Here is a 17,189-nt window from a genome sequence, read left to right on the forward strand (position 1 = left end):
CCGTCACTCAAAAATACCTGCATATAGTAACTGCTTTTCATCACGACTCTTGCTCTGAGAACACAAGGAGCCGGTGCTACTCAGACTACGCTGCCAGACCCAATAACGTAAACATAATGAGCTGTAGTTTTTAGAGGCAACGGCGAAGTGTTAGATTCTGCACCCTCTGTACCAGCTTGTGAGCCTCTCCCGTCCCTTGGCCTTGAGCATGGTTAGATAACACTGCATTAGATAACGGTGCGCGGATCTTAAGATAATGCCTGTCGGCTTCTTTCAGCAGACATTACCAACGACAAGCTGGAAACAAGAAAAAAAAACGTATGATGAAAACTTTTTCTGATTTGAATTCTGCTACGTCCTACTTATTTTTATATTCACCTTTCTGTAAAAAACACAAGCTTGTTGTGCAGAGAAATACAATCTTGCAGTGAGTAAGATGGCCCCTGCCAAAGAATATATGACCTCAATATGGGCTGCACGCAAGATACTATCAGAATAAAAAAAGAAAAAAAGAAAAGAAAAAAGGAATAAACACTACATTTACAAGACAAAATGTGCTTCAGGGTCAGGTCTAATCAGCAAGTGTGTATGCAGGAAATTACAGAATAGCTCATTGCTTATTCATATATTTTATTTGATTGCTTAAAAATGCACTGTACCTCTCTGCTCTGCAGTAGTTAAATATATTGTGGATAGAAAAACAATAAAGCCCAATGCCTTATTCCCACTGTGGCCCTCGAACATACAACAAACAGAAACAATAACACTAGATAAACTAGCACACAGCATTTAATGACTAATCTTACATGCGCTAGGCTCTTTTCATAATATACAGAGAAACAAATTACTCAAAACATCTTGTCATGAATGTTTTGAATTTGCTTTCTCGTGTGATCAACTTTAGAATCACATGAAAATTATTATTTTGTATTAAAGACAAACCGTCAAACTTAAAACGATACCAAATATGTTGGACTCCCTTTCTATAAAAGAACCAGTCCACTATTGTGTAACTTAATTTCATCTTCAACATCTGACACAAACTGGCCTGTCTTTGCAGAAACAAATCAATCAAGTGAAACAATGACAATTCTGTTAGCTACTGTTACAATATATCTACTCCTTCAATAAAGACCTATAGTATTTGTGGGGGGAAAAAAATTAAGAAAAATAAAAAGATACTATCAGAAAAGGAGCTTGTTTAGGCTGAAGGAGTTGGACTTTCATACAAACTATCAAATTCAAACAGTTATACAGTCTCATAGCGAAAAAGAAATCAATAATCTCAGCAATTTGCTTGCATTTTCACCCAAGAAGGCGCATTTATTTAAAAATAGCCACTAGACTGCATTTAGGTAAAACGTGTCTTTACATAATAATGGCTACTTGCTCCGTGGCGATGGTAAATCATAGCCGCGCCTAGACTCCTTGTTCTCTTTTCATTCAGATGACGACGTCGTCTTGGGAGACTGTCATTATGATGGGGAGTGTTTTTGGTTTGATTTTACAGGAGTTCAAGGTGTAATATGAACGCTTGGGTGCACGGAAGTGTAAAAGTAGAGGGAGGCAGGGGGTGAATAGGCACCAGTGCCATGGAACAGATACAGAGAGTTCAGGTGAAGGAAGTGGGAAAAGAAGAGAGAAAGAGGCCTGGGGATAGACACAGAGTGTCTGAGGCTACTAACAGTTAGAGAAAAGACACTGACAATGTGTGAGAGGAGAGACAGAGAAAGTGATAAAAGAGAAAGAAATAGGTTTAGTACTGCACCTTTCTGCAGACTCATGTCTACCATGCGAGGCTCGGCCAGCTCCAGGAAGAAGTTCTTGTTTTTCTCATACTCCTCATCGTCAATAATTTTCACGTGAATAACTTTGCTGCAAAAGGGAGAATAACAGGGGAGGAAATAAGGAAGGGGCGTGAAAGGAAAGGGACAGAGAGGGGGATGAGGGAGAGAGAAGAAGAGAAAGGTTAATTTGTGATGGAAGGACACAGGAAGTGCACTGTAAGTAGGATTAATAATCAGCGTGGAAGAAAGGTTAGGAGGTGAAAGGTCAGCTTGCCGTGGATCGGCCTGTCTGTCACCGGCTGGAATCGACACACTCACAGGCTCCAGTGAGCTCATTGGCTGCCACGGGTGTCATGACAACCGCATTTATCATGGCATCTGATACAAGTGGAACACAGGGCAAAAGCACTCCACAGGAGGAAGGATAAAAGAACACAATGAACTGAAAACAGCAGCACGTAATCAATCAGGTTGTAAAATGTGTAAACGGACATTTCACAAGGGCAAAAAGGTGAGTGAACGATAAATGAAAGAAAGTGTCGCTATCTAAATCGATTTTTATGGCTCGATGTTTCAGTCAGAACACTTTCAATGAGACGGCTGGCTGGACACTGCGAGGACTGCCCCCCCCCGCCGCCTCTCGTGGCACAGTTGAGGCAGATAAGACAGAAGCAGCTTATTGCTGAGTTTATTGCTCCGGTTTGAGGAGAACACCCCTTTAATAAAATCGAATGTCTGGAGGGGTGAGGCTGTTTCTCTGGAAAAGAGCTGCATGTGACATCATCTCACAGAAACAGCTCAATATGGCACCTCAGCCCCAGCGGCGTTCTCAGCACTGATCGCCCTAATTGATCTTTTTAAAGAGTTATTGACGAGTGCAGGCAGTTAAGTGGTCAGTAGGTACCCAGATGTCTCGGTCCCTCACCATATCACAGCAGGAAATCCTCAAGGAGTAGCTTTGTTGAATTCAATTGGTCTCATGTAAACGACAACAAACCCACAATGCTCAAGTCAAGTCATGACACTCACTGCATCTGCTCTCTTAGGCCTCCGAAAGCATTCCCATCATCCAGCAGACAAGTCAACAATAGTTGACGGTGGCGCAGCTAGCCCTGAAATAGGAATGACATACTTTATTTTGGTTCTGACATCTCATGGGAAGACGCTTTTCCTCTCCATCCGATGTTACGCATGTTATTTACAGGGAGAATGGGGGAAAAAGGAGTTCAGCTAATAAGATAAGTGGCACGGCAGCATTCATTATGGATAGCTGCTCATGTATCAAGTCAAAAAGCAGCTCTTTCCCTGACATCCCGCTGATGTGCTTGCAGCACTGTGACATATAGCGTGGCTTTTGTCAGTCAAAGCACTGGCACACACTTTCCCACACACACACACACACACACACACACACACGGTAAAGCACAAACTCTGTCTCTCATACACCCACACAAACTCAAGCACAGATTTTTATACACATACACACTCACACTGCACACACCACATATATAAAACTATTAATCTAAACATCTCTAGAGGAATTAAAATTTATTTCTATTGCTGCTATAATGCATGGCTAAATCCCTTTCTCTGGCCGGTGTATATGTAGTTTTGGATGTGAATCCTGCTCGCCGAAGGGGGGAGAGTACTATCTAAGATCCTGTTAGCACACTACACACAACAGAACAATCCATCTCTCTTTCTCTTCATATCCCACCGGCAGGGCTTTCCTCAGATTGCTAGTTGAGATGTCTGCAGTGCTGCTGCCTTGCCCGGAAACATGCCTCGCTTTTCATCAGGAATGAGAAGAGGAACCACTAGAGTCTAATGGAGTGGGAGTGAAGTGGGATCTGGGAAAAACACACACCACCTGGCTCTTGCTTGACATGCATGTATGCACAGAGAAGCCAAATATGTAGCCTCACACAATTCACTGAACCACCACGAACACATGCAAAAAACAGCCATACACTTGACTACAAGGTCGATTAACCTGCTAGGGGGGCTTGGGGAAAAAATTAGGTGCTGAGCCTTTATTAACACCCTTGTTCCTTCCACTTTCTGTGCAATGTGTACAGTTTTTCAATGCTAGAATGATACCTTGCCCCACATTTTGTTTCTGGTAATTTGATTAAGTTAAACACATAGAACACATAGAAATATGCACAAATAATCACAAAACTTATAATAGACTTACATTTTGTCACACACACTCTTTAAACCTGCAATAACTGATATTTTGTTTTCATTTATTTGGGGTCGTGTTTGTATCCATGTGGCAAATGTAAGTGCAATATTCACTCTCCTTTTGGCTCTGGTAATTTTTTCAACTAACTGTTGAGGGAAATGAGCCTCTTTCGCTGCTAAATGTTCCACCATGTTTAGCAGCTAGTCGCTAACTTTGTCTGTCTGCTGTTTGGTGGATTTATCAAAGCTTTTTGCTGAACGAAGCTACCTCCTGCATCTGGAAATGCTGACGCTGATGAGAGCAAGAGAGTGAATCGAAATTGCAAAGTTGTTGGCCATAAAACCTGCAAACTAACTTAACAGTAACAATATCTTGAGGCAAATCTGACTCCATCAAAGCTGAATTAGATCTGAATCTTTGCCACAGTTTGGTCATGCAGCCCTAATGTGACAAGGGACATATGGAAGTCAATAAAAATCAGTCATGTAATAATCAACAAGCATGTTACCATCATGGAATTATTTGAAAACCTGCACAGTTTACCAACATACTGCCCTTTTGTCTGATAGTTCTCTGGAGCTTGACAACATAAATTAACTTGTCACCAACATTTTACACTTCGGTGATTTTCTTGAGTTACCTGTAATTAGTCCTCATGATATACAGCTAGCTAATGGAACTGCTGTGGAAATGACAGTGTTTCTATAATTGTATGAGATACTCACAGGGGGGAAAAAAGATAGGAAAACAACGACATGACACAAGTGCTTATTAGGTTTGATTTGCTGTACATCTGAGTACACGTGTTAAGAATGAAAATACTGAAGTCTAGAGAATACATTACTCCTGTTATCTGACTGAAGTTGTAGCTTTGAACCCTCATGTCACTGTAGTGAATATTCCAACATGACAGGAATGCAGCCTTATCTAGCATCTCATTCATAAAGAAAAGGAAGGCACTGCAATAGTTTTCAACTCAGAAAGGAAGAAAAGAAATCAGTCATCATGATTTTGTTTCTGTGGTCAAAAGATGGTCGACAGAAATTCCACCACATCCTCATACACACACAATCGCAGGTTATGTACTGTATTTGTTAATACACCCATCTCAATCAATCAATCTCTTTTTCTGATTCACACGGGACAATAATGCCACCTCTGGCGCACACGCAACTTACAAAAAATACTGTTCATACACAAATAGATAGCTTATACTTTCATGCACAACATGAACGTAACCACTCACAAACCACCCGTAATCAGACACACTCTCAAACATTGTCACACACATGGAGAAGTACGTGGGGAACATTAAGCAACATTTGTCTATGACGATCATCAATAATTCATCTATCTATCCCAACATCTGGCATCAGCCGCTATTGAAGCTGGTAAAAGCCAGCGAGTATGTGTGTGTGTGTGTGTGTGTGTGTGTGTGTGTGTGTGTGTGTGTGTGTGTGTGTGTGTGTGTGTGTGTGTGTGGAGTGTGGCTGTGCACACAAACACAAATCACAGTGCAGTGTTTACAGGGATTGTCCTGCTGCCGGTGCAGTGGATGGTGGCGTAATATGAATGGTTTCACTGTGGTGTGTTGACAGAAAAGACACAGAGGGTGCGACAGTGCGCCTCAGATGGCGTGACTCATTGGTATATCCATACCATATCCATATCCATCCACAATTCTCCACCCCACTGTTTTTACTAACATTGTCTTCATACATTCTTTTTTTTTTTTTTTTGGTGCAGCCTAACCCTAAAATCGCTCAGCTTTTACTCTGCAAAGCCTCTCCTTTTTGTGAAGATTTTCACAAAAACTAGGAAGACTTCTGTACTCCAGGTTAGAGCAGGAGCAGCAGCTAAAAGTGCTGCAATTAAATATGACCTTTCTTTATTCTCTTCCTGGTCCTCTGTTGAAAACACCTGCTGCCACCGACCCAGGCCCTGGGCTTTCTGGTTTGAACTAAGCACAACTGTTCCAAATTCTCTTGAGTTTCCTCTGGCTCTGTCTCTTTCATTAATCTACTGAGTGCTTTTCAGTTGCTTTTCACCCTCACGCAAGACTGCATTTAACTACTGCTAAAGCACGTGTGGAGGGACTGAAGCATGGTTTTTAAACAGCACACATTACTTTCACTTCACTGAAGTATGGAGGCCCTGATGGTGGCAGGATTACGAACAGTTCTGTTCCTAAAATTTTTTTGCAGAGAACATCACTTAGATCTTGCAAAAAGTAAAGCAAAAAAACAAAGCATTAAACAATAGTGAGAATCATCAAAAAACTGATCATGACAACACCTCCACTCAAAATCCCAAATAAAGTCAAGCCAATAAAGATGGGAAGAGGGCAAGGTGGAAAAAAAGGCCCCAGTGCCTCATGGGAAATCAGTGCCTTAATTAAGCAGCCCTGGTTTCTGTCACCAAGCGCAGGGATTATGTGCCTCGCTCATTATAGTCCTGATTATTGCCTTTCCCCAGCAATCACAGAAAAAAAAAACAGTAAACACATTTGTCAATGATTTCTTGCCAATCTGGTGATGATCTCACATCAGATTTAATATTGCACACCCACAAGGGCTGTGTGCCCCTTCTTCCCCTCACCCTCATCTCCATACTCTGCATGTGTATGTCTCTTTCTTTTCATCCAGTGAGGCAAACAAATAAAATATACTTGACCAACTGACAAAGAGCTAAAACTTTTCTAAACAAAGAAGTAAAATCCCCATCGAAATGGCGACCGACTTGCTGCTTGATGTCAGACATCAATATTACATAAACCAAACAAAAGTGAGTCACGCAATCAAACAAACCTCTCCATTTTGCCACTTGCAAATTTCCTGGCCAGATGCAAGAGTTGTGATTGCAGGTTGTTTAAGGCAAATGCATGAGAGTTAGTGCAGCAGGGCCAGATGCTGTTTGAATAATAGTGTGAGTCCCATTTTGGACACTCACACCCAGAAAGAGAAAGCAGAAGATGTATGCACTATGATCACAAATCTACCCATATACAAGACCTGATATAAGCATCTCTTGTTTGTTCAGTCACACTGAGGCAGCAGGATGGTCTTGTGCTGAAAGAGACAATCTTTCATCCAGAGGACCCAAATTCAAGCTCTCATTTTGGCAAGGGTGCGATCACATTAGAAGCAATTTCAGACGCAGTTTTTTTGAGAGAGAGAGAGATTGATTTGTGAGCTGTTAATGTGCCTAGAGTATGAAGTAATGAATCAATACACAATTCTTCCTGTATTTTGTATCTACTGTCCAGTCAGATCAGGAGACAGACAGGGCTTGAAGTGATTTAGAAATAATAAAAAATGGAAGACAGACATAGAGTTGCTGTTAATGATGATTCATTAGTGATATTAACATTAATTTAACTAAATAACAAGCATTCATTTCATGGCTTCACAAAGTGAAGGCACGCTGCTGATTTAGGGCTACACTGCACATTTCTTGTAACTTTTTGAAATTTGCATTGTTTAGTAACTAGAATTATGTTTATATAGATTTTGAATGATTAGTGTTGAGACAATCTAATGATTCAATCTTCTTAGTCAACTTTTTAAATATGCAGCTTTCTGTGAGTCTGTGTTTTAGAAAGCTAACTGACCAAACAAAACCTTTTATAAATAAGAACGTCAGTATCAGACAATTCGGAAACATCCTGTTTAGTAATGCCAATGTTTTAAATATTCTTGCTTTCCACAATATCTCCACATGACAACTACAGTATGGTTATGGTTCATGAAAGATTGTGGCTTTGGCAAATAAAATAGGCTTATGTAAAGATTAGATATAGGCATCTAAAACACTGTTGGGGAAAGATCATTGTTAAGGTTAATAAAAAAGGCAAACATTAATTGCAGGTCTTTGACGGGAAACAAACTCTGGTGTCCTGCAGGATGTGCTACATTTATTTTGCTACATAACACTGCTTCCAACATTGGCAATGAACATTAGCACTTGGTGTAAATCATGACGTGCAGAATCGTCCAATATAGATGTGATACCTCAGAAAAGCAACAAGCCAATTCAAACAGCTTTACATAAGACACAAAAGGCATAAAGGGCTGGTTGATCAGACAAAACAAGTTATTTAAAGATGTCCCCAAGGGAAATTGCGAATATTACCTGAAAATAATAATTAGTTGCAGCCCTTTATTGAGGACCACTCTGGATTCACTCCCTCCACTGTGTCTCTGATCTTGGCTTCATTCTCCCTGTTTTGGCTCCAAAAGAGCGACCATAAATACAGTCTGCTGGCTTCAAAACATCCAGTTAGAAACCGGTGGTTGATGTCACATTCACCTCATCCACTATTATTTACTGTCAGTGGCTTTGTAGTGTGTTCAGCCTTCAGCCTGAGCAATCGACCCCTGAATCGCTATGAGCTCAAGGGACACACAGAGCTTTAACTGGAAGGGTGAGGGGTCATGGCAACAGACTGATCAATAAAATATATGACTTTACAATATCAGTTAGAGGACACAGGCAGTGGATGTCTCACCAGGGTTATAACAGCAGCAGATACACACATAAACACGCAGATACACTAACCCAGATGGAAAGGTGAAGCCTCACCATGAGGTGCGTGCTCCTGCAACTGATGCACATGTAACTCATGATGAGAGCTCACAGCGAGGACCCAGCCAGGTTTATTAATACTGTTGCTAAGAGGAATCATGGGTAGTCACGAAGCTGGATAAGGAGTCACATTATCTGAATTCCAAGGCAGGACTGCAGCTGTCCCTCCTAAGCCCTCTCACCTTCTTCCTCGTGGCCTTACACAACATGGAGCCATGCCTGTGGGAACAGCAAATCTCTCATTTAGCTTACCTAGTGGGCAGAAGGTCAGATTACAGTGAATGTTGGATTTAAGAGAGGAGGAGCATGATCTAATGTGCCCTCAGTGACAAGATACCCCCCATGCCCCGTGGATCTCTTACATTCTCAGGTCTAGGACTCAAATATGTAATACACCCAACCCGTTCCCATTTGCTGCTCTCGCTCTTACTTGTTGTCATGGATACAAAACCCCTTTCACCAGCCCGGCACCCTCTCTAAATGCGACACATGACACACGACCACTTTCGGCAAAACTTCAACCTTTTCCGTTCATTTCTATTCATTCAGCTGCACCGAGCTAAACAACACAATGAAACTGTCCCTGGAGGGAATAAAGTGTCCTAACAGGTTTACCTCTGTCTGCTGACACACAGTCTATTACTTCATCTGCACGCTGCTCTGACAAACCCACGCACGCACACACATAAACCTCAGCAGCTCATGCAGGTAGAGGAAGGGACGACCAGGAGATCACACAGTGGCAGCTCGCTCCCCTGTGTCCTGTCAGATTACACACTGGTGCTCCAGTAAACCCATAGTCCAAATATGCCCATAACACTAGAGAAAGGCTATATGCCGCCTTTGTGGTGCAAATGTAACTCTCTATCTTTCACCCCAAAGATGGATAACACAGTGAACAACAAAGGCATGCAGAGGAGAAAGCTCTCTCAGAGAGATGTCACCTGCTGTCATGAGTCTGTGCCCTGATTTGGATTCAGCAAAAACCATGTCAAATAGCGATCACAACAACCAGTTAACTTGCTGTTTTTGTTGCATTGTAACGATTAGTTATTAATCAATTAGTTGATTGACAGAGAATTAATCAAGAAAAAATGTTGATATTCCAATAATCATTTAAGTAATTTCTCATTTAACTTCATTCTAGCTGTTCAAATATGAGGATTTGCTGCTTTATTATTGTAAGCTGAATCTTTTTAGGGGTTTGGACAATTTGAAGATGCTACTTTGGGCTCTGGGAGACTGACCAACATTTTCACTAGTTTATGTCCTTATATAAATCAAACAGTTCAGAAATCTAAATAGAATTTAAAGATTAATTGATGATGGAAATTAAAGAATTGCAGATTTAAAGGTTCCCTGTGGAGTTTTTGGCCATTGATAGCTTTTTGGAGCAATGTTCACGGGTGGGTCCCTGTTTCTCATGCACACGCACAAAGATATGAATGTACTTGGGTGACCCACTACACATTCCTGCCAATGGTTTCACAGACTTGACTGATCAACAGGTGGTGGTTACAATGCAATGCGACAATTAAAGGCATGGAAGAACAAGACTCCTACCAAGTATGTAGACAATGCAGCTTTCCAAATCAGCTTTGCAAATGTTTAATGAGGAAGGAAATGCATTCAACACCTGAAGGATGAACACGAATGTGTTTTGGTGAGCAGGAAAACTGCATGTAAATATAAACTTTGTTTGTTTACAAGAAAACTCCACAGAGCACATTTAATTTAGATTTTTCAAAACCTTTTATAACAAGTAAGTGAACAGCATGATCTTTGTTACAATTATCCATAACATGACTGGATAGAATATTCTGGATCAAATATGCACCAGATTTTTTTTTAATTGACTATTTAAGATTTTTTTTCTATGTTCTGGCATTTTTTAGACAACACGATTAATTGAGTAAATAATCAGTAGATTATTCGATAATGAAAACAATCATTAATTGCAGCCCTAGCCCACTATTGTGTGTGATTCCCTAGGCTCAAGTCTAGAAACTCATCACCTCATGCTTTGTAGCAAATACCTCCCATCTGAAAAGAAGTAGGTTATATCAAACAATAACAATTATTTTCCAATACAATGCAAACAAGAAGGCCAGAGTAAGAGTGTTGGATGGAAAACAGAGAGACAGAGAGCTCCTAGAAACCAGGAATACTAAAAACATGGGGGACATGGCTGAGAAAATGTACTTTCTGGAGAGGCAAGACACTGTCACTGATATAAACAGAGAGGCCTGGCTATGGGGGGGGGGGGGGGGGGGGGGGGGGGGGGGGGGGGGGGGGGGGGGAGTTGGTCGGTTTCACTGTCATGCACCCTTGCAACACTGTCTCCATAAAAACATACTGACTGCCAGCGCTGAAGGAGAAAAAGACAAAAGGAGGAGATGAAAAAAGGGAAAGGACACTCAAAGGTAAGGGAGAGGACAGTAAAGCAATTGAAAAACAGACAGCCATGCTCCATATTTTCTGAGCCAAGAGCAAGGCGAGCAGGAGGGGGGAAAAAGTGAGCTATATTTTTTTGGATGTCTGGAGCGAGCCCAAAGGTCCTCCTCTACAAGGACACAATGCAATAAAACACTCAGAGATGAAGCGTCTGATAGGGGGTGACAAGAGAGGGAGAGGAGGAAGAGAGGGAAGTAATAGAGGATGCAGCCGGGCCTCCAGAATGAAAGCTGGAGCAGCACCCTGGTGGGGGTGAAGGCGATGGCTCGGCTGAGGGTAAGAAATGCACATAGGCTATTCTGGGTGTCGGCCGTGGGTCTGTGAGAGCCAGAGCTGGCCAAGTCAAACAGCCTGCATCCAAATGACAAACACCATCATATATGAATCGCTTGGGAGCACAACAAGCTCCCCTTTACATCAGGGAACAGTAAAGCTTAGAAATGTAGTGCCCTGAAATCATAAAGCAAACAGAAATAACCCTTTTTGTCATGTATAGAAACAAGGCAAACTGTTGGAAGTTCCAGAAATAAAAAGCTGCCCGTGGTGTCAAGCTCTGCAAGGACTCTAGTGTCCTGTAAATGTAACCAAGGGTTTTGCTGGTTATTAAGTGGAGCTTGCGTTAAGATTTCTTTTTGTCAAACTACAATATCAAGGTCGAGAATGATCCAGTAAGCTCAACATATCTTCAAAAGTTTTGAACCTCCCTGTTGATGATTTATAGTGTGTTTATAGTGGGTCGAGAACTAATTCTTATGAGTTGCTGTCTGACCTCGTTGGAAGGGAAAAGGTTTTTCACAGTTCCACTGGAAGCAGGATAGTCGTTTAAATATAGGCAGACATTTCAAACAGACTTTGGGATTCATAGTGTTGCACTATGGATATCTCTTTTCAGACTTTATATCTTCAGAACTTAATTTTATCTTCTTTGTTTCTAACAGAACAGTAAATTAAACTTCTACTTCTTAAAAGTCTAGAACCTTCTCTAAATCATATATACCCCATCTATTATATGTTTCACTGTCTGACAAGCTCTATTTGAACAGTAATAAATTTTACATATTCTCATTATTCATTAGCCTTGAAGCCCTACCAGCTAGTTTCATGGATTTAATTCTTTCTACACTTTTTATGTAAAGATACAGAAATGCTCTACACCATGTAACACCATGGCTGCAGTCTTTGACTCCACCGAGTGAATAGTACAGTGGCTGATTTCACTAATTAATTCCTTTTTTTCTGGTTGAAGGTGTGGTAATCAGTTAAATGAGCTGCTGTGCTGTTTGGCTAGAATATAAATAAATTTGCAGGCCACTGAGTCTCAATCCCGCTTGATTGAGAATCACTTCTCCACACTGTTGTGGTCAGTATCACAGTTGTCAGACCGGATAAAAAGGTAACGTGTCGTCTCAATCTTTATTCTGCCTCCCAATCTTTCATTGAAATTGACCATAACTGTCTATAAAACATTACTGTACCAAGATATTTGACCTCCATTGCACAAATCAGAGTTTCTGAAGCAAACGTAAAGGTCATGATACTGTCCAGAGGGCCAAAATGTGATTGCATAATTGATGCCTGTGCAGAAATTCTCTTTTCACCTCCTCTCCAGGGGGGACACGGAGCAGGTCAGCTAAGTAGTGAGTAGTCCCTATCTCACAAAGCTATCAGCACCAGCTATTTCATGAGGATGCACAGATGAACTATGATGTGCTTCTTTCTTTATTCTGTTTTTTTGTTTAACATGTTTTTTTAATAATCAATAAAAATGGATACATTCCTGGATTTTTTCCAAATAAAACCCAAAACAATGAATCCTAAACCTGGACCATCATGTTAACTTCTCTATAATTATAAAAAAAACTATATTCAGTACATATTTTGTCTGAATTAGTACTTACTGTCCCATCACTATCTAATACTTGTCTGTATTGTTTGCCTCTCTGTGGCTTGTTTGCTCTCCATGGGACGGCTGCAGTCCAACTCACAGCACATGTTTCGCGCATTAGGCAGTGCTTTTTCTGCTCCGCACATTTGTGTTATTATACATGCTTCTATTATCTCTGCATTTGCAGACAGGAACGAAGTAGGGAAATGAAAAAAACACAGTGTCACGCCTCAGTGAATCTCTAATCAAGCGACAGAAAGCACATTCATGAGTGTAAGTACGTGAGTTGATGCAAATGTTTCTGTGCATTAAGTCTTGTGGATGTCACCACTTTACATTTACAGTGGAAGGAGCAGATGTGGGGAAGGATTTGGGGTATACTGTATATCGTTGGCATGACCATTTAAGTTTTAGGCCTTGAGAGTGAGGACGTTTTAAACAGTTTTTAGGGAGAGGATATTTGGGCTGGTACTTGTCCATGTCATTTCAGAGCGTCGTTAATTAGCAGTTCTTTACTTACTTGTAAATAGCACATATGAAAGTTCTAATATATCCTCACATCAGCCAAAGTCCATTGTTTAAGGCAATTAGACCTAAATTTGATGGATATCACATATTGTCAACACATCATGTTTTAAACCCTCTAACTGTCTTGACTCTTAAGTTGTTTGACAATGTAAACACTCGCAAGTTGTAAACTACGAAATCTTTCACATCTCTACCATCCATCCCATAAGATGTGAATATGACATAAGACTTAGTATAGGGTTAAGATAATGGCGCGAGGCCATCTTCAAACCAACATTTGCACTGCTACTCCACCGCAACCTCCGCATTTTTTTATTGAGGGCACTAAGGAAACAGCAAGTGTCTTGATACAGAAGCTCATTCAGCAAAATAACTTGAACCTGGCTCAAGGCGGTGCAACATCATCTGACAATGCAATGCTTTAGCCTCTTAAATATGTGCAAAATTCACTTAGTAATGCTGCTCAGTAAAACTGCTGTTTACCTCGTAGTGGACAAGTAAATAGTGTCACATTCACCCCAATCACACACATTCCTACACTGATGGCGGAGGCTACCATGCAAGGTGCCAAATGCTTATCAGAAACTAATCATTCATTCACACTCATGGAACAGTCATCAAGAGCAATTTGGGGTTCAGTTTCTTGCCCAAGGACATTGCCTTAACATGCAGGCTGGTTGAACCACCAACTTTTTGATTAGCCCCTGAGCCACAGCTGCAAGATGACGAATGATTGCTGTTGCAAAATCCTGTGTTTTTATATATTCTAAACAACTTTGTGGGGTGCCATGGTGGCAACATCCTGGGCACGTGTTCAGCCATTGACCTTTTGTTGCATGTCTCTCATATAAAGTGTTATATTCAGTTTTGCCCATCATTTACATTTGCAATAATTGATGAGATATGGGACTGTGGCAACATCAGAACTGGGTATGAGTAGTCAGGAGATCATACAGTGTTTAAACAAACCCTCAGGCTACCCAAAGAAAGACAAAGGTGAATGGTAAAAATTTTACTGTTTGACATGAATATGAATGAATCACAATATGATTACAGCAGTTGAAAATAATAATAATAATAAAAAAACTTAATTTTACTATATAAAATTTTGTTTATTTTTCAGACATTTATCTAAACTTGTTTTTCTTCTTATGAAATAGTTGATAGTTTTATGTCTGCGGGCCTGCATGAAAACGACTCAAATAAAACAATCTGAGAAAAGAAAATCATTTTTCAATTGAACTGCTTGTAACTCATAGACACACACCCTTTGGCGATTAAGTGGTCACAGGCAAAAAGGGTTCAGAACTAGTGCTAGGAAAAGCATTACATCATTGAGGATCATTACAAGAATTGTATAGACTTACAAGTCAATTATGTGTATATGTTTGAGTGTTATTGGTTGACAGTGGGGGTGCATTTGATTTTCAGCAGAGACAGAAAGGTATCACTGATTGAGAAGTGAATGGCATAAGAAAGAGGCATACAGTTCTAAAAATAGTCACGGACATGGATTTACTCTGGAGGGGGCTGTGAGACTATGTGTGTGTGTGTGTGTGTGTGTGTGTGTGTGTGTGTGTGTCACCCAGAGACCTCAACCTCTCTGACATTTAATGGCTACACATATAATACTGCCACACACATTAACACACACTGACACAACAACATTTACAGCCTGGGGTCCTTTATACACAATGCTTCTGAACACACTCCACAGTACACATACATATCACGCCTATAGTTAGGTTTTACAGTGCAGTTCCCTACGGTACATCACAGTTTCGCAACCTTAGGGCCGGCAACCAATGTAGTGTGTTCTGATGTTAGAATGGGTCCCTTGGTAAATTGCTAATGATACAGAAATGACTGTGAAGCATGGCCTTTGAGCTGCATAGAACAGCTATAAACATCACACAGCTTGCCAATGAATTTTCACTGACCAGCTTATGAGAGCAGTTTCATTTCTGTCCTCTGGATGATTAAAACACTGCATGTAGTCTGAAGGCTCAACCTAATGTGTGTGTTAGAAGCTGAGGGAGAAAGCACTGTTGGATTCATTCCTGAAACACTGGAGGTAGTTTAGTTTAACCCCATCTTTACATTTCCAGTGTGATAGTGTGTGTGGGTAACACTATCACTCTTAACATTATTCTTCAATGTTGTGTTTTAAAGGGTAATCATTTCGTTTAACGGACATTTATATCTTTTGCATTATTTTAGACACATTTGCCCTATGTACCAGTTTATAAAGCTGGCATATTTGATATCTTTAGAAACTCCAGTTCAGTTTAATATGAAGTTTAGTGGCTTAGAAAATGTTTGGACATGAGTTAAGGGGTTGTTTTTTAAAAATGGGCCCTATTTTCACATATCTTGGTGTTGAAATGACTATTAGGTACAAAAGGTTTTGGAATCTGTGCAGTAGATGGCTTCAAAATTACATCCACAAAACATGCTTCTTTTTGCCACTGACAGACTCAGATTTTTATACCATGTCTAACAACATCATGGAAAGGATCCCTACAGAGTTTGTTGTGTTGGAGTAACACTAACAACAAACTCCTCTCTTCAAGTCTGACCCACATTTCCACATGCGTCTTCCTGTAACAACTCTCACGAGATTTCATAGCAAGAATTGTCCTTGAGCAAGACTTCTGTTTCTGGTTAAAAACAAGGGGTGTTACTCATAGGGATCCTTTCCATGATGTTGTCCTGTAACAGTCTGAGCCTGAGCCATAAAGAAGCACTTTATGTGGACATAATTTTGACGGGCGCAATTGCCCCAAAGGAAAACAATTACAAAAAGTAGCCTGGCATTCCCTTCAGCTGCCTCTATATCACATGACCTTTGCTGTGCAGGTCTATTGAGAGTCTCCCGTTCAGAAAGATCACATTTTAAGGGTGCAAAACTGTTTTTGTAATATCAGATTACTGTGTGATATTTTACATAAAAAAGTTAAATTCTTTCCCACATTTTTATCAAGAAAAAGAACATCTGACACTTCATAAATGCCAACTTTATAAGCAATACCATAAGTTATAATCTTCAACAGGTATCTGTGAACAGAATACACAGTTTTTTTCAACATTCACAAAAAACAAACCAGACTATCATACCAGTCCCACAACCGAAGTCAGCCCACCTCATATTGCAGAGAAATGTGGAATGAAACAAAAACAAAAAACATTTGCCCTATGCTGATCACTGTAATCACTTTACAGTTTGTACATGAACACATCTGCAATTCCCTTCACTGTACATCTGACAGCTCCCTTGACACAATACACCTTTCTTTAATGCAGTGAAGGATGCACGCACGCACTCACGCACGCACACAGACGGAACATAGCTGCATGGTGTATTTCCAGCTTGCTCACATACCCTCAGACCCACACACACGCACACACACATAGTGACAGGGAAAGGAGGGTGCAGTGGAGTAAAAGGAGAGGAGAGCGCTGAGATGAGCCAGGAGAGGAGGATGATTCGACATGTAAGGGAGGAACTCTCCTCCATCACACTGTATGTCCTCTGGTCTCTGATGAGATTATTGGACGGCTCCTCCCTCCCTCCTGGCCCTCTGCTGTGTTGTCTTAAAAAGATTAACCACACCATTGTCTCTGCCAATAATGATGGGATAAAAGCCCACTGCCTCACAGGGAAAGTTGAAATGCTCAGCGCTAATTCCATCCCATGGAGTGTGTTGCCATCATCCGTCCTCCTGAATCCTCATTACCATTAGCTAACAGTGCAGGAGATCGG

The 17,189-nt window shown here is 40.8% G+C and overlaps 1 protein-coding gene across 9 annotated transcripts in view; it reads right to left on the reverse strand.

The window, feature by feature from the left end:
* The window catches only part of slc8a3 (solute carrier family 8 member 3), a 173,784-nt gene that overhangs the window by 33,950 nt on the left and 122,645 nt on the right, over window positions 1–17,189 (reverse strand). For 7 of the 9 annotated variants that reach the window (XR_006827053.1, XM_046062275.1, XM_046062271.1 and 4 more), the window contains exon 3: window positions 1,769–1,875. The exons of 1 other annotated variant lie outside the window; for it this stretch is intronic. Coding sequence is in view for 7 of the 8 variants with exons in the window: in XM_046062275.1 (XP_045918231.1) it covers window positions 1,769–1,875 (107 nt within the window). In the remaining variant the exon portion in view is untranslated. Of the gene's footprint in view, window positions 1–1,768; window positions 1,876–8,556; window positions 8,610–17,189 lie in introns of those variants that run through there. One more of the 9 variants, XM_046062279.1, reaches the window with a different exon arrangement.

Source organism: Micropterus dolomieu, linkage group LG11, assembly GCF_021292245.1.
Source record: "Micropterus dolomieu isolate WLL.071019.BEF.003 ecotype Adirondacks linkage group LG11, ASM2129224v1, whole genome shotgun sequence".
NCBI classification, from domain to species: Eukaryota; Metazoa; Chordata; class Actinopteri; order Centrarchiformes; family Centrarchidae; genus Micropterus; species Micropterus dolomieu.